General features: G+C 42.8%; 1 protein-coding gene across 2 annotated transcripts in view; it reads right to left on the bottom strand.

Moving 5' to 3' along the window:
• Positions 1–1,097: 1,097 nt before the first annotated feature.
• ASIC1 (acid sensing ion channel subunit 1) overlaps positions 1,098–18,173 on the bottom strand; it is a 387,423-nt gene continuing 370,347 nt past the window's right edge. For both annotated transcript variants that reach the window (XM_068267255.1, XM_068267256.1), the window contains exons 9-12: positions 17,355–17,446; positions 11,256–11,335; positions 11,042–11,146; positions 1,098–6,438 (exon numbers count right to left, since the gene is read on the bottom strand). In XM_068267255.1, coding sequence (XP_068123356.1) covers positions 6,334–6,438; positions 11,042–11,146; positions 11,256–11,335; positions 17,355–17,446 — 382 coding nt within the window. In that variant the 3' untranslated portion in view covers positions 1,098–6,333. The remainder of the gene's footprint in view (positions 6,439–11,041; positions 11,147–11,255; positions 11,336–17,354; positions 17,447–18,173) is intronic.

Here is an 18,173-nt window from a genome sequence, read left to right as displayed (position 1 = left end):
GGCTTTGAGGGCCTGCTTAAAGGGATACTGTAGGGGGGTCGGGGAAAAATGAGTTGAAGTTACCCAGGGCTTCTAATGGTCCCCCGCAGGCATCCTGTGCCCGCGCAGCCACTCACCGATGCTCCGGGCCCGCCTCCGGTTCACTTCTGGAATTTCAGACTTTAAAGTCTGAAAACCACTGCGCCTGTGTTGCCGTGTCCTCGCTTCCCCTGATGTCACCAGGAGCGCACGGCACAGGCAAAGACCACACTGGGCCTGCACAGTACGCTTCTGGTGCCATCAGTGGGAGTTAGGACACGGCAACGCAGGCACAATGGTTTTCAGACTTTAAAGTCTGAAATTCCAGAAGTGAACCAGAGGCGGCGCCGGAGCATTGGGGAGTGGCTGCGCGGGAACAGGATGTCTGTGGGGGACCATTAGAAGCCCCGGGTAACTTCAACTCATTTTCCCCCGACCCCTACAGTATCCCTTTAAATGTGATAAAAGTAGGAGCAAGTCTAGTAGGGCAAGGGAGAGAATTAAAGAGCTGCACAATAGCTTCCTGGTTCCTAGCTAAACATTGATGAATCTTAGCATCAAGGACACTGGATAGTGGATACAGTGGAATTATGCAGACCAATCAGTGAATCAGTTCTTGATTCACTTTGTTATAAGATGAAATATGATTGGCTAATATGGATTCCTTCATTCCTTCGCATTATAGCTTAATACATTCACCAGCGTTTACCAGAATATATATACTATTGGGTGTGCAGTACAAGCTGAAAAGCTGCACAGTGGGACATTCCAGAAATATCTCAGGAGACAAGGGTACGAAACAAACCAAGAGATACTGTTTGTAATTGTATCTGAATGTGGAAATGTAGTAATAGAAAAATGTACTCTCAAGAGAGGGTCACCCCTAAGGCCACCGTATAGACTGGTGGAAAGATTACGGGGAGGTGGTTGCACTCCAAAGAATAGTAAAAACTATTAGGAGTGGTGGTGTGCTACATAGCTGATAATTAGACAGGAGCTGACCAACAGGGAGTTAAAAAAAGAACATTACAAAGAGGGTTAATATAATAACTTTTCTACTAAGCAATAAAGAAACAAGCTAACTGAAGGGATTTTATTGAAAGTGCCAAACAACACACTTCATGAGCATAGCATCATTAGGTAAAGTGCCAAATTGGAACTTATATTTTACCAGATAAGTCTAAAAGAAGGTCAGCCTCCACATATATGAGGTGAACCAAATGTCCTTATCCTGATCGTATTCATTATGGAAAATTGTACCTTGCTATAAAAGAGGCACTATGCACATAAACATACATAGAAGAATAACAGAAATGGAACCAGTGGCTCTTTGTTTGATAAAACACACAGGCTAGGCTGTATAGATTGCGACTCTGGAGACAGTAGCTATAACAAGCTCAACTGTCTTCTTTGGTGTCTGAACAGTACTTCAGAAAGGACCAACTGGCACCAGGATACTTTTGGTATCTAACTTTTCATCAACATAAATCTTCTGTGACTTCATAGTTCTTTATATCTGTTATACAAAAGTCTATCCTTCATGTAAATAGGGTTGGAATTCCCTAATGCAACCCCATAGGCCACAATATCAGTACCAACCCTCGGGCAAAAGATCTTGGTTTTTATTTGGTTTTCAGTATAAAATAGGTTATGGCACACTACCTACCTGAAATAAAACAACATTTAATGCCAGCTTACAGAATATATATTTCCATCCCTGCCTCTGCCACCCATGGCTACGGCTTATGCTTCCCCAATACTGGCCACAGCGGGTATTTTACTAGTAGGCATCCATGCTAATGTATTTTACAGCTGAAATTGATCATTCACAATGTACAAAGCTCTCCCCATACAAGGCTCTACATTTTCAGTTTACTCAAGTCAGCTTTAGGGAAAACATGGTTTGATACATAATGGCTGTGTGTTATCCACTGTTCTTTGCTCCACTTTAAATAAAACTCAAACTAAGAGCTATATGAAGGCTGCCATCTTGTTAACTGCCTGGCAGTCACGCTTATCTTCTGGCTTTTTTCAGCATCTGAGCTACACACTACTCATTGGAGTAAGCACATCTCCTCTCCATCCTTGTTCTGGATCAGTGCCTTTCAGAATACCTTATATACTCGCATATAAGCCTAATGTGTCAGCACAAAACATGTCCTGAAAAGTTACCCCCTCGGCTTATATGCGAGTCAGTGGAGCAGATCAAATGGTGGAGCAGGTTTTGTTACTGGCAGAGGAGTGTAAGGATCATGCACTAGTGATCCTGCTCCTGCCAGCTGGCTCCCTGCTGTGTCAGTTCCCCCCTTCCCCTGCAATAGGGTGTGCAGAGTGCGCTGCTGAAGACTACCTGCATCCCCTGGCTTGTGGAGCGGAGCATGCAAGCAATGTGTCAGTGGTGCAATGATCAGGAATTCTTTCTGCATGGCAATCACTGTGTCTCATATCTATGACACCATCTAGTGGCGTCTTGAAACACAGCTGTATTGGCTATACTTGGGAGGGGGCTTATATGCGAGCCAATCACTTTCTCCTGGTTTCTGAGGGAAAAATGGGTATCTCGGCTTATACACGGGTCGGCTTATATATAGTATAAGCAGTATTAAATGCCTTCTACCTATGATACCATGACAGTCACAGACTCATAACAAATGGTTTTCTTTAAAAGGAAGTTGGTAAAGGCATATTCCATTGTCCCCATTTTGGGTTTCCCTTATTTAGTCTGTTTATCTTGAAGCCATGTGTCCTCTTGGGGTATGTAAAGGGAAAATGCAAGCCATGCTTGATTAGTTTACATTGATAATGACTGCTTGTCTCCCCTCTTTTACTATAACCACCACAATGATAACGTGTTTCATTTTACAAGTTCTCATGTTAGGTTTTGTTCCCACTTGAGCTGAACTCCAACGGCCAGCAGAGGCGGATAGTGTAGTGTCCACTCTGATGATCAATTTGAGGTTCAGTTGGAGCTGGGGCAGATGTGTATAGATATAGATGGGGCTATGGGGAATGCATCCGCTTTGCAAATTTGCACACTGCATAAAAGTGTGTTCCTTTACACAATTTGTTCAGTTCTGTCCCGCAAATGTGAACAGATCCTATTTATAAAATAGGATCCATTTACTATCAATTTTTCAATGCAGTAAAATGGACAAAATAATGCCCATCTTCTGCTATAGTTTTAACCTAGGCTTGTGGTCTGCATGCTGGAAATTAGCCAATAGTTCTAGAATCAGTAAACATGGAAGCTAGGTTTAAAGAACTTAATGACAATAACTAAAAATAACGTTATAGTTACAACTCTGGCAAGTGAAGGAAACATGAATGCATGAAAGGGAAAATGCACCACACCTCGAATATGTATAAATCTTTCAGAAGGATTCCCAACTAAATTCTCTTACCTACTAAATTTTGTCTATCGGCATAAGACACAACGCTCATACAGATGTCTCAGTTTCAATCCGGCTATTTTTAATGATGATATAAACCAGGTAAAATGAGGTCTGTAGCTTTCCAGCTGCCTTAATAGGACTGGTGGGTCAACAGTAAGACACAGATTCCTATATTTCACACTAAGCCAGTGTTATTCTCACCCACTGATATGTGAATATATAAATATTTATCAGAAATATAAAAGTATGTATTATGATTGCATGTGTACACCTGTGTGTATCAGTCAGGACTGTTTGGTTTCTCATTTTCTATGGGGTGAGGAGGTAACAGCAATGACAATGATAGAAATAAAGGCAAACTGAAGATTCCTGGTCACAAGAGAAGTCCCAGGCGTCTGGATAATCATTTCTGAGTCCACTGAGCTCCAGCAGTTGAAGATCTTCAGCGTGGTCAGTGCCTCTTCACATTATGGTCACAGTGATCAGTCCTTCAAAAAGTCAAAGTTCATCTTTCTGGGTTCAGTAATGTCCAGAGTCCATGTGAGTGCACACTGACTTCTCATAGTACAATCAATGTGACCATGGATAGTAAACATATAGAAGGTTATGTTCTCTCCAAACGTTCAAGAGTCCTTTTAAAGTACCGAAATTATATGTCTTTGTAGCACCCCAAGGTCAAGCTCAAAGGCCACCGTGCACAGCAGTCATCTAATGTTTTCATGTGGAGAACTGGGATGATTTCTCAGGACTCCACAGAAACCCTGTACTTCAGTCATTCAACCTGTTATGTTTGATGATCTAGAGACTCCCTGAGCTGATAGCTCACGTTTCCAGAAAACTAACATTGATGCAAGAATTCTGTGGAAAGTGAACTTCTCAGGTCAGGAGCATTATAGAAAAATATATGCTTCACCTTATCAGGAAATTGAGAGCAATACGAGAGAGGGCAAAAATCTGATATATCACAGAAGAGTACAGAGACTGCACATGGCTTGTATAAGAGGCAGCCATACCACTGCAATGATAACAGTAATCATGAAACAGATCATAATTTGTGTGCGCTATGTGGTGATCATTGGGCAACGCTTGGACAGAAAACATCCAGGCCGTAGATTCTGAGGCCGCATACTACTGAAGACAGAGAGGGAGAATGAGGCCTGTGGGAAGATATCTGCCGTCAGAAAGTACAATCTGATTATTATTAATTATTAATCGTGAGGAGACTTTTCGAGGCAAATGGGATATCATACGAATACAGATGTGTGTAAATGTATTTAGGAGCAAAAGAAGCTTACAGCCAGCACGGATCTCCGGATTCCAGCTATGGTCAGTAGATGGCAATAGTCGTACAAATGTTTCCCATATACTGAGAAGAACAGCACATACAGGAAGGAAATGCTTCTTCACACAAGTCCATCCTCACCTTATCTTGGATATGTCTATGATCATAAGATTTTGCATGTGGATGCCTACAACACTTTCCTAGAAGTGGCTAGCTCTTGAACAAGCATATTTATTCAATATTTAAAGAAAACCTATACTGAAAATTAAAAGTCAAAATAAACATACACAAGTCATACTTGCCTCCCGTGCAGTCTACTCCTCAATCTATTTTTCCTCTCCTGCGTCCTGTTTGTCCACTGTGATCAAAAGAATTCTCCGTCCTCCATTTTGAAAATGGCTATTACCCCATAACAGCTTCCTGGTCAGCACACTGTTAAACTGTAACATCGCCCACTTGAGCCATAGGGAAACATGGACACATCAGTTCTCCTCTCAGCTGTAACTGACAGCAACTGATATATAACTGGCAGCAACTAATATATTTCAGTTCTGACAAAATGTTGTCAGAACTGGAAGGGATCACTGTAAGAAGAAAATGGTGAGCTTCTGAGAGGAACTGATGGCAAGGTAACTATGTAATGTTCATTTGAAGTTACCTCATGTGTTTATTTTAAATTTTTTTACTCAGTACAGGTTCTCTTTAAGCTGCCCCAAGGCTTCCTTCTCTTCTTACATACTTTACTTCTCCTGTAAGTATAGTGTTACTATCTTAAAACTGTACTTTGCAGATGGTTTGTAGGTTCCTTTCAGCACACTGACATACAAAATCCAGAGTTTCTCCATAACTTACCTAGGTACCCTCCATACATTACTTCTGCAACCCTATCTCCTCTAGATTAGATTGCCCACCAGGTTTTAGATGCATTGCAATTACTATGTTTTGCCTTTATGTCTCCCAACTAGTACAATAGTAAGTCAGGTCTTTTGCTAGGTCATAACAGTATTGTAGTTGGTTGGTTTTTTTTTATTTAGAAAAATAATATGTTCACCACATTTGGCTTTTCCCCGTTGAAAACGTAACTGAACTCGTGTTCAAGGTTGCATTCATAAGCATACCGTTCAATAAACTTCTAGTTTATTTGTCATATGGACGTTAATCAGAAGCGGACAGTCTCACTTCTTGGAGGGTGAGATGAGGATATGAAGTTGAGGAGACAGTATTTTGTACCATTTCTAAAGGAACACCAACTTAGGAAAAAAAGGATCTTTTTGAACTTTTATATGCTTGACTATTGCTAAATTAATCCTGATATACTGTATTTAAGGTTTGAGTATTGCTCAGTTTACCATTCATCCCTTCATAAAAATTAAACCTGATGGCAATATAGGGCAAACCAGCCCTTTATGCAGTCTTTAGCTGGGAGCACATTTTCTCCCTCTCATGCTTTCTCTCACACACATTTCTCATACAGCATATTGCACTTCTTTTTTACAGTATTTTTGACTTTGAATTGGGAGGATGATCATTTTTGTTATGTAGATTTTTGCCCAGACTCTTGTGCTCTCATCTCCGCTTCTCATTCATTCTTGTTACTTTCAGAAGATGATTTTGCTCTCTCAGCTGTTTCAGTATGTGGTCTCAGCATGTGAAGTCTTCAAATGCTCCACGTACCGCATGGTGGGGGAGAATGTTAGCTGTGTAGCTCATACCTGCTGGGTGTCCCCTCACGCCCTCACACGGAGCCTGCAATGAGAACAGTTTATTCATTATAAGTGGCAATTGCTCAGGAAACGTTTAGAAACTGTAATGGGAAATCAGTCTTGCTTCAGGTACAAAAAACACTTTCAAAATAACAGAATTTTCCCCAAACTTTTCACCATGCAAACTAGCTGTTCTTATTGCACAAACCAACTGTGCACCCAGAATTATGTGTTACTGTGTATCCGAGATACAGGCTAACAACATAATCCATTTTTTACCGTCTGACCTTCAGCTGTTTTAGGCTCATTTACCTGTTATGAATGCAAGATGTGGACTCCATGAACTGGATTCAGAAAAAAACATTTCTTCTGAGTGTTTTTTTCCCAGGGAAAATGTTCTCATGTTATCTACAAAATACCTTTTTAGAATCTAGCAAGAGAAAAAGCACTAAAAAGCAGGTATTTTATTGACCACTTCAGCCTGCGGGTGGTTTTCACCTTAAAGTACCACTATCGCGAAACATTTAATTTTCAGCACCCCCACAGTAGTTACACCAAACATACAGAAGATTCCCTGTGTCATTTATTTTAATTTCTAGTATGGTCCTTGAAGTCCTTGAAACATTCAAATGTCACTGTTTGCTATATACGTCAGTGCTTACACTTGCGCTGACGGACTTCTGTAACTGTAATGCCTTTATAGGGGTGGCCTGGTCAGGTGTTGCAAACAGATGGTATAGCCTTTTTTTAACGTGTCCCCCAACTGCCATATCCCAGAGAAAGCTTACCCTGCCTAACCGCTATTCCTCCTGCGACCATACTACAGAAAGGTCCCCGCACACTCTCCCTGTGCCCTGCAGGCATTCCGGGGGCAGCTCTCAGTGCGACACTGCTGTGTAATAACAAGCTGGAGCTGCTCTCCCCGTTCATTGAATCGCCGATTTTCTGCAATGATTCATATGAATCATTGCCGGTTCTCTGCCTGATTCATATGAATCATTGCCGGTTCTCTGCCTGATTCATATGAATCATTGCTGGTTCTCTGCCTGATTCATATGAATCATTGCCAATTCTCTGCCGCTTGCAATGATTCATACGAATCATTGCAAGCAGGCAAAAAAACGGCAACGATTCATATGAATCATTGCTAGCAGGAAGAGAACCGGCAATGATTCATATGAATCATTGCAAGCAGACAGAGAACCGACAATGATTCATATGAATCATTGCAGAGAACCGGCGATTCAATGGATGGGGAGAGCAGCTCCAGCTTGTTATCACACAGCAGTGTCGCACTGAGAGCTGCCTCCCGAATGCCTGCAGGGCACAGGGAGAGTGCGGGGACCTTTCTGTAGTATGGTCGCAGGAGGAATAGTGGTTAGGCAGAGTGAGCTTTCTCTGGGATATGGCAGTTGGGGGACACGTTAAAAAAGGCTATATCATCTGTTTGCAACACCTGACCAGGCCACCCCTATAAAGACATTACAGTTACAGAAGTCCGTCAGCGCAAGTGTAAGCACTGACGTTTATAGTATACAGTGACATTTGAATGTTTAAAGGACCATACTAGAAATTAAAATAAATGACACAGGGAATCTTCTGTATGCTTGGTGTAACTACTGTGGGGGTGTTGAAAACTAAATGTTTTGCGATAGTAGTCCTTTAACCACTTGCCCACCAGGGGCGTAGAAACACGTGCTGCCCCGCCGCTACCGCCGCTGTCCGTGCTCCTGCTCGCTCGTGCACGCCGCTGCCCGCTCGCCCGGAGATCAATGAACAGGAAAGAACTTTCCCGTTCGTTGATCTAAGCCCCCAGCAATGATCGGCTGCTTCTATGAGAAGCAGCGCAATCATTGTGATTTTCCCAGCCTCATTGAACGTCCTGTAAGCGTACTTCCGACGCTTACAGGTCGCATGAACAAAAAATTACTGTGGCCATCTTGTGGCCAAATAGTAAAACTACATCCAAAAACATTTTTCATAAATAAATACCTAGTTTTACATTATAAATTAACTCATTACCTCCCACACTCCAATTTTTTTTTGTCATAAAAAGAAAAAAAAAATACATAAATAGTTACCTTAGGGTCTGAACTCTTTAAATATTTATGTCAGGAGGGTATAACACTTTTACTTTATAAACTATGGGCTTGTAATTAGGGATGGACGCATAACTGAAAAAAAATGCACATTGTGATAGGGTCATAATATAAACGGTGTAATAACCGGGACAAATGGGCAAATACAATATGTGGGTTTTAATTATGGAGGCATGTATTATTTTAAAACTATAATGTCCGAAAACTGAGAAATAATGATTTTTTTCCGTTTCTTATTCTTCCTGTTAAAATGCATTTACAGTAAAGTAGCTCTTAGCAAAATGTACCACCCAAAGAAAGCCTAATTGGTGGTGGAAAAAACAAGATATAGTTCATTTCATTGCGACAAGTAATGATAAAGTTATAGACGAATGAATGGAAGGAGTGCTGAAAGGTGAAAATTGCTCTGGTGGTCGAGTGGTTGAGGATGGAAGCAATTTTCCCGTCAGTGCTCCTCCCATTCATTTGCCAATAACTTTATCACTACTTATCACACCTAAATGATCTATATCTTGTTTTTCTCGCCACTCTGTGGTTCTTGTACCCTATCATTAATTACAAGCCCTTATTTGCATACATACATATTAATAAAGCTCAAACCCTAAGGTAGCTATTTATGTAGGGCAGCAGGGCAGCACGGTGGCGTAGTGGTTAGCTCTCTCGCTTTGCAGCGCTGGGTCCCTGGTTCGAATCCCAGCCAGGGCACTATCTGCAAAGAGTTTGTATGTTCTCTCCGTGTCTGCGTGGGTTTCCTCCGGGCACTCCGGTTTCCTCCAACAATCCAAAAACATACAGATAAGTTAATTGGCTCCCTCTAAAAATTGGCCCTAGACTACAGTACTTACACTACATAATATAGACATATGGCAATGGTAGGGATTAGATTGTGAGCTCCTTTGAGGGACAGTTAGTGACAAGATATGTATATACTGTACAGCGCTGCGTAATATGTCGGCGCTATATAAATACTAAATAATAATAATAATATGTATTTTTTTTTAAATGTCACCTTTTTAAAACCCGTGTATATTTAGTAGCTACAAGGGGGGGAGGATAATAAGGTGTTAATAATTTTTTTTTTATAGTCGTCCAGATAGGATGAGCTGGTTGAGGGGGTTGTAAAAACATCTTTTGTGAGAAAACTTAATTGAATCAGACTTACTAATTATTTGAAAGTTAAGTGGCAGAATATCCTATTCAATTAATCCTAATCAGGTGTATAACTACATTGCCCCCTATCTGCCATCACAGGACCAGGGTGGGAGCTAAGGTGGCCTGGTCCTGTACATAATGCAGAGTGGCAGCAGAGCAGAGCATTTTACATCACCTGCTCCCAGTACCAATACAGGTCCCTCTTCACTTCCTCTTCAGTTTGCAAGTGCTATGCAGCCAGCCAATAACTATGTGACTTTGGTCCCACATCATGTAAAAGGAACGGAAGCCACCTGGTGATTGGCTGGCTGGCTGCATGGCACTTGTAAACTGAAGAGGCAGTGGAGACAACCTGTATCGCCACCGCAAGCAGTTAATGTATACTGTATTTTTGGAACTATAGAACTATAAAACTCACTTTTTCTCCCCCAAAAGTGGGCCCTTAAACATCGCACCTGGTGCAACGATAATGGTGCATCGTGTGCCCCCGAAGCGGCGCATCAAAGCGCTGCTTAACGGACAACCAATGCGCCATTTTCGTCGTTTAAGGGCCAGCGGGTGCGACGTTATCGTCACACCGCGCACTATTACCCGCGATGCGTGCTGCACGTGCAGTGCTGTATCCAATGTGTGGGCGCAAACCACCTAATGCCGTGGTTTGCGCACACTAAGTCTTAGGGCACACTAAGCGGCTTAGCGCCGGTTAGTGAATCAAGCCCATGATGTACAAGGGGGGAATGAGGTACAAAGGGGGCATAATCCACAAGATGCCCCTTTCCCATGAATGCACCAGGTTTAGTATATACTTTTTCCCCTGGTTTTGTCCTTGAAACCGAGGTGCGTCTTATAGTCAGGAGCGTCTTATAGTCCGAAAAAATACGGTAATGCTCAGCTACTGCTATAATGTGGGTTGTTGGGAGCTAGTAATCCTTTCATGTTTATGTTTGATTGCTCTGCTGCCCATAAGCAATCTATAAGTTCAAATTGACTGTGAGAAGCCAGAACTGAAATTTACTCTACGTATGAGAGCTTACCGGCCCAATCTGTTCATAGTATCCAAAATCTGTTGGTCCTCATACTATATGGAGCTGGTAAAATTGGCCCGTCATTGGCAAATAAAAATTGAATGTGTGTACCAGCCTTAAATAGTGTGAATCACTTGACAGTATTTTAAAACAGAGCTAAAAATCGACAATGCAAGTAAAGCATATTGTATTGATCATCACAGCTTTATTTTCAAAAACTATAACCACACATAAATATAGGTAAACCTGCACTTTTCATTCTGAGGATCACATATTTATTTTAATTGCTTTGAAAGCATGTGATTGTTTTTTGTTGTTGTTTTTCTTTTAGCATTTTCACATTTCAGTCAACTTGAGCAAAATGACTTACATGACGTTTCACGTCGTCCATACTTAATGTCACCCCTTTGTCGTTGTTGTTGCGTTTTGAGTCTTTCCCACATTTTGCACCTCCGCATAGCTTGTATCTCAATACCTAGAAAAAAACATCAGCATAAATACTTGTATTGCCATAGGAACAATATGCAAGGACGGAGACGAAGGACTGCGGGTAGTCAGAGCTTCAGAGAACGCAGCAATCTTACCTCATAGGCATAGTCAAAAATCTCCAGAACCGTTAGGATACTCGCTCCAATGAACAGGCCCATCTGTCCCCCAATGTCCCCTATAGAAAGAAATCAGAGCACTGATAAGATGAGAGAGCAGGCTGGCTGCTTCAGGGAGATAATGCTGCAATCATGTCACACACATCACCAATTGTAAAAGAGAAAGAAAAAACTGCGGCTATAGGAGGTGAGAAGAAGATTACAGCATGAGGCTCACAACACAAAGGGGGAAAAATCGAACTGTCAGAAATTGAAATGATGGTCCAGTGTTGGGGTGACAGCAATTAACATCTCACAGAAGATCCCTGGGGGATGTGGAATAGTGTACAGTGCAGTGCAGTCAGCACAGCATGCAGGTGTAATGTACTGCACAGAAATGATTGGACGCTGAAGATACATGGGTTTTGTCCCATTCATTCAACCATGCTTTAACGAAAAATATAGTTTTGTTTTTTTTATGAAATATTTTCTTATCCACACTAAGGACTTAAATATGCATTTATTTTTTTTGTGCTGCTTAAACAGTAATCAGCTTTGAAATATTTGTAAAAGCAGACAATGATAATCACGTGTATCATGAGGACAGTGTAATTTAACTTTCAAAAGGCATTTTTTCACACCTTTGTCCTGTATTAATGAAAAGCAGCTTCTCCCAGACAGAGCCCAGCCACTCTTTTGTCTTTAAAATTACTATTATTGTTTTTATTTAATAATTTGTTTATCTAGGTAGTTCTTGACTTGTTCAAATGCTGTGTATACTTGACATAAGCGTTTTAAACTTATTTTTTATTAAATGGGGATTGACTTGTACTGGGATTCTGTAGGTTTTCCATAAAATTTAAGAGCAGCACAAGAAGAGACATTAGAAATGGTTATGGGGCCTGATGCGCTAAACTCCGGTAAAGTTGCCATGCACACGGTGTGCATGGCCATTTGACCTTTACTAGAGCAGAAGGAGCACCGGTCGTTAACCCATAGCGTCACGTGTGTTACCATGGTTATGCACGTGATGCTATGGTACCTCCTGGTATAGTGCACATTACTATAGCAACACCTGCAGTACTGCAGTAATGAACATGACGCTAAAGGTTAAAGGCTGGTGCCCCCCGCGCTAATAAAGGTAAACTGCCTGCGCTCCCTGTGCATCAGGCCCATAGTTATATGTCATATTGTGGCCTGCACCCTCTACTCACATCTACATAATCAGCCAGCTCACCTCCTCACCTCACACAAGCGCTGATGGGGAATAGGCGTGGCCAGAGAATGAGACAGACTGGACGAGAGGAGGTGCAGCGCACAATGTGACAGGCTAATAACACCCTTCCTAATAACTTCCCAACTTCTACTTCCTATGTTAATTATGCTTCATCACTACACATCAGGTCTATTCTTATTCCATGCTTGCTGCAGGTTTGTGAATGAGAAACCACTAAAACCAACAGAGCACCATAGAAACCATGCAGCTCGCATTTTTAATCTTGTGTCCAGCTGTTTTTAGAGTGGGAACTGTACATACATGCAATACTGTCCAGATCGGCCTATCATGTGGATTGCACATAAGCTGGGTAAAGAAAACAATGGATCATAAGGGCTGAATCAGTTCTAAATATGCCTGGCATGTTTGCAGTGCTTGAGAGCAGAAGCCTTGCATAATACTGCTGCTCACATCATCTACATTGCATATGGAACCTCATGAACTGATTCATCCCTGACCGATGATCCATCGTTTTATTTCTCCAGCTCATCCATATGCGTGCAACCCATATGATCGGCCGATCTGGACAGTATTGCATGTATGTGTTTCATGAGTGAGTGTGGGTCGTAAGGTTGGCTTTGCATAGTTTTATGAAGGGTTTGGTGTTGGTGGGATACAATTTTTGGGGTACCGCATGTTTTTGACCAGTAAAGTTTTTCTATTTTTATAGTTCTTGAGTGGCGGTCTGACTGCTTTTCGATGCTAAGAAATGGCAGCCTACATATTCTTATCACTTACGGTTTACTATATATTAGGAATAGTTTGGAAAAGCGGTGATAAGAAGAAGAACACAAGTCAAGCCATACTTGAGATGTAACGTCTCACTGGGGGCACTTTGTGAAAAATGGCTTTTTAAAGAGTAAATGCTTTTAAGAGTTTCAATTTTTCATTCCTATCTGTTTGCTAAAGAGTATATTGATGTTTAGGTCCACAAAGGAAAACTGCAGGAAGACTGATGCTTCTGTAAGATCCAAGCCTCACTTGCTTGTAGCTGAAGTCAGTACATCCTGACTATTGACTGGCCATCCCGCGTGTTGCCTTTTGGATGACTGAACATTCATGAGCAGTGCTTCCTGCAAGTACACTGCTGTTTGCTAAGTAGAACTAGCAAATAAGACCTGGGTTCTGCATAAGCATCCTATTGCCCCAGACTAAGATGGCACATCACCTTGCTGCAAAACACTGTGGACCTTATTCAATTCACTTTTTCTCAGAAGTTTTCTCCTAGGAGTTAATTTTTCATATTCTGTTTAAAATAACTTTTAAGTAGGTTATTTATGGCACGGCTGATTTTGGTAGCCACACCCATTCTCAGCTGAACTGTTTTTCCCAATTTCTAATTGAGAATCACTTCCAATTCCACCATGGCAGCTACCATACCTATTTAAGTGCTGGAGCTTGGTCACTCGTGGCCTAGGTCACTCGTGCCATTTCATTCCTAAGTGCCATTTATTACAAAGTGCTTCACAACTTACCAAAAATTTACCAAGAATTCACCCAGGAATTCAAACAGGATTCAACAGCCACAGGACTCTGCTGGTAACTACTACTCTGCATTCACAACTTCCTCCAATGCTATTGCTAAAAATGCCACTGCTGGACATATGTTGCACAGCCAAGTAGACTCTGCTTCTTTATTTACACAGGTTTGCTTGCACTAACTGCATACTGTTTAGTGGTTGGAAATTTCCTGGTTATAATCAGAGACCATTACTATGTTTACTGCACTTTTTCTGATGTTCTGCCTGTCTGCAAATATCTACAAGTTGCATTGCAATATGCATCCTCCCAGTGTACCACACTCCATATTCATTTCACCTGCTCTGCTTTCCTCACCTTACTCAGCTTCTCATGAACTGTTAGCTCTCCTGAAATCTCTCTCTCCCTCCAACAGCTCAAAAACCTCACAATCATTTAAATCCCATTCACATTTGCTTACTCTCTCCCTCCTACTCTTACTTGCAGCGGGTGATATATCACCCAATCCAGTGCCACAGCCTGCTGCCAGACAAGCATCCCCTGCTGACCTGCTTCATACACTTCACAGCCTTCTGTCCACAAATAACCTCAACACCCATCCTCGCTTCAACCTTATTTCCATCCATCCCACCCACAAACACATACTTCCCCTACCCTGCGGTCTCTGGAATGCCAGATCCGTCTGCAACAAACTTACAGAAGTCCACGACCTCTTCCTCTCCAAATTCCTCACCATCCTCGCACTCACTGAGACATGGCTCACCCCCTCTGACTCAATATTCCCATCGATGAAGCCAAGAACTCCGCTGTGACCCGGCTACTCACCATTGCCAACTCACTTGGACTAGTACAACACACCAACACCCCCACTCACACTGCAGGTCACACTCTCGACCTTATATTCACTAAATCCACCACCAGTGCAGACCTTGACATTGAACCTCAGACCATCACCTTCTCACCTTCAACCTCCTCACAGAAGGTACCTCCAAACTACCCGCCCACCCACCTGGTCGATGGCAGCGAGACCTACGCAAGCTTAACCCTAGCGTCCTTGCTGACCTCCTCCATGCCCTCTCCTCCACTCTCCCCACCCTAACCTGTCCTAATCTTGCTGCAGCTCAGTATCGCCAAACTCTCTCATCAGCCCGAGAGAAAGCTGCTCCACTAATATTTCACCGCAACCGACCCCGTAACCCCCAGCCCTGGCGCACTACCCATACTCGCAACCTCCAGAGGAAAACACGCGCCACTGAACGGAAATTAAGGAAAACTAGACTTAACCAGGATTTCCTACAGTACAAGACCAACCTGCTGCAGTTCCACACTGCCCTTGCTCATGCGAAGCAGGAATACTTTACCAAGCTCATCGGAGCACAAGCTTCCAACCCCTGGCGTCTTTTTGCCACTTTCAACTCCCTGCTTAAACCCACCCCCCCCACCCTCCGTTTCCTCCCTCTCTGCCACAGATTTAGCCACCCACTTCACCAACAAAATTGTCTCCATCCGCCAGGAAATATCCAATCTCAAATCTTCACCTCCCACCCCCTCCCAACCAGCTCCTCCTCCACCCTATCTCCTCCATGGGTTTTAATTATCATCTGTATGCAGATGACCCCCAGATCTACCTCCACACCCCTGACATATCCACCACTGCCATGGACAAGGTCTCCTCCTGTCTATCAGCCATTTCCTCCCGGATGTCTGCTAGGTTCCTGAAACTAAACCTAGACAAAACGGAATTTATGATCTTCCCACCCCGGACATCCATAAACCTCCCAGATGTGCATGTCACTGTTAACCACTCTACCATTCACCCTACCTCTCAAACCCGCTTTCTGGGTGTCATCCTGGACTCTGCACTCTCCTTCACTCCCCACATCCAAAACCTCACAAAGTCCTGCAACTTCCACCTTCGTAACATCTGTAATATTCGCCCTTTCCTGACCTCCGCCACCACCAAACTCCTCATCCATGCCCTCATAATTTCCCGCCTTGACTACTGCAATGCCCTGCTGTCTGGTCTCCCTATGACCCGAACAGCCCCACTGCAGTCCATCATGAATGCGGCAGCCAGAATTATCCACTGCTCCCATCGCTCCACCACGCGGATCCCCTCCTTGAATCCCTCCACTGGCTTCCTAAGCAGTCCAGAATCAAATCCAAGATACTGTGTCTGACCTACAAATCTGTCCACAAAACCAGTCCAACCTACATTTCCGATCTTACTCAGAGGTACACACCTAGCCGCTCACTCCGCTCTTCCAATGAACTTCGCCTAACCGCCCCCCCGCATCACCCAGTCCCATGCACGCCACCAGAACTTCTCTAGAGCTGCTCCAACACTATGGAACTCCCTACCTCCACCCATTAGGGCAGCCCCCTCCTTCAACATCTTCAAGAAAGCCCTCAAAACTCACCTTTTCACTCTGGCCTACTACCCCTCACAAGTACTCTAAACCCACATCTGAACTCTGGTCCCCTACCTTCCGTGTCCTTACCTCTCCCTCTAGATTGTAAGCCTTTGGGCAGTGTCCTCCTCCTTTTGTGTCCTACCTGATCATGCACCTCCATTACTGCGAACCCATGCTATGCATCTGAGTGAACCTAACTTGCCTAATCTCCATGCTCCCCTCCAGTGACTGACTAAGCATTACCTTGTACTCATACTGTGCTGCATGATCTTATCTTTCTTGTATTCAGGTATTGTCATTTTGCTGTATGTCACCCCTAAATATTGTATGTATCCATATTTATTGTCCAGCGCTGCGTAATATGTTGGCGCTTTATAAATACAATAAATAAATAATAAATAAATAAGTAGGTGAAAAAGTACTGTCAGATTATTCTGAGTATTTTCGTGCTTGCTGGTCACTCAAAGGATACCAGAGCTGAAGTAAGGGGAGAGCAGGCATGTACTAGAAGCTGTCCAGATGCCCACCACTCCCCCGGTTCTCCTCTGTCCCCCTCCATTCCTACCTAAATGCCCCCAGGCAGCCTCTTCGGGGTCATGCGCAAAACGCTGCTGGCTGCGGGCGCACAATGTAGGACGTGCACAGCCGGGCCAGTGCCTGTGCACTAATGCCCAACCTGGAAGAGGCAGCCAGGGGGCATTTAGGTAGCAAAGGAGGAGGGGTGGGGCATCTGGACAGCTTCCAGTACATGCCTGCATCCCCTGATTTACCTACTTAGTTCAGCTCTAGTCTCCTTTAAAAGGCATTTTGTTGATAAGGTATAAAAATGTCACCTAGGAGAAATAGTGAATTGAATAAGGGCCTGTATATCTTCCAATCAGGAAACATCCATGTAGACAACACAATATTTTGGTTAAGGTAATATCTCACCAAGAAGTCCCGCCACCTCGTACGCTTTCTTCTGCTCAATAGTCTCATAGTTTAGAGCTTCAAAGAAAATATCCAGAACCAAAATGTTTTCCCTATTAAAAAGAGAAAAAAGCGCTAAGAGAGTGCACTGTGCTGGGTAAAGTGACATGCCACAGATCACGTTTAGTAAGACGAGCCATAGGACTGACTTTGATTTTTAACAGAAAATACATTACCAACAGTATCACAGTACAGGATAGGGTTTGTTCTACCCACTTAGGGTCTTTGGTTCGCTCAGAGTGTTTTTAGGTGGGAGTCCCATTTTCTCAATGGGCATTAGCAGAGTCAATTTCCAAGATGACATATTATTTTTTTAGTCTGTCCCTTTAGAGCTCTGAAATCCTATCAGAACAGGTGCTATTTAAAGCATTTAAAGCGGCAGGGACAGCCATACTAACCCAGGAAAAAAAATACATACACAAGTAGAGAAATACTTGTTCTACCTACATAACATATGTTTTGTACTGTCCACGTTTTTATTCCACTAATTTTTATATAGTAAATAAAGAGAAAACTGTTTCAGGCATTTTCCATCTTTACTGCCTCTGACAGAAGTCAATCCTGATGTAATTTCCTCCCTTACTCTTTTTTTCTCATAGAAACTGCACTGTCATATCTAGCTTGCTTTGTAAACACGTGAGTACAGCATATATCATATTTCAGCCGAGGGGTGAGGTGTATTTCCCTTCTCAGCCTCTTGTCACACTGAACTGCCCTCAGCCAATCAGTGAGGAGAAAGAATGAGGGAGGGGAGATAACAAGCTTCCCTCTCCTCTGCAA

The sequence above is a fragment of the Hyperolius riggenbachi genome, chromosome 2, assembly GCF_040937935.1.
Source record: "Hyperolius riggenbachi isolate aHypRig1 chromosome 2, aHypRig1.pri, whole genome shotgun sequence".
Classification (NCBI taxonomy): Eukaryota; Metazoa; Chordata; class Amphibia; order Anura; family Hyperoliidae; genus Hyperolius; species Hyperolius riggenbachi.
This window is presented reverse-complemented; position numbering and strand designations above follow the sequence as displayed.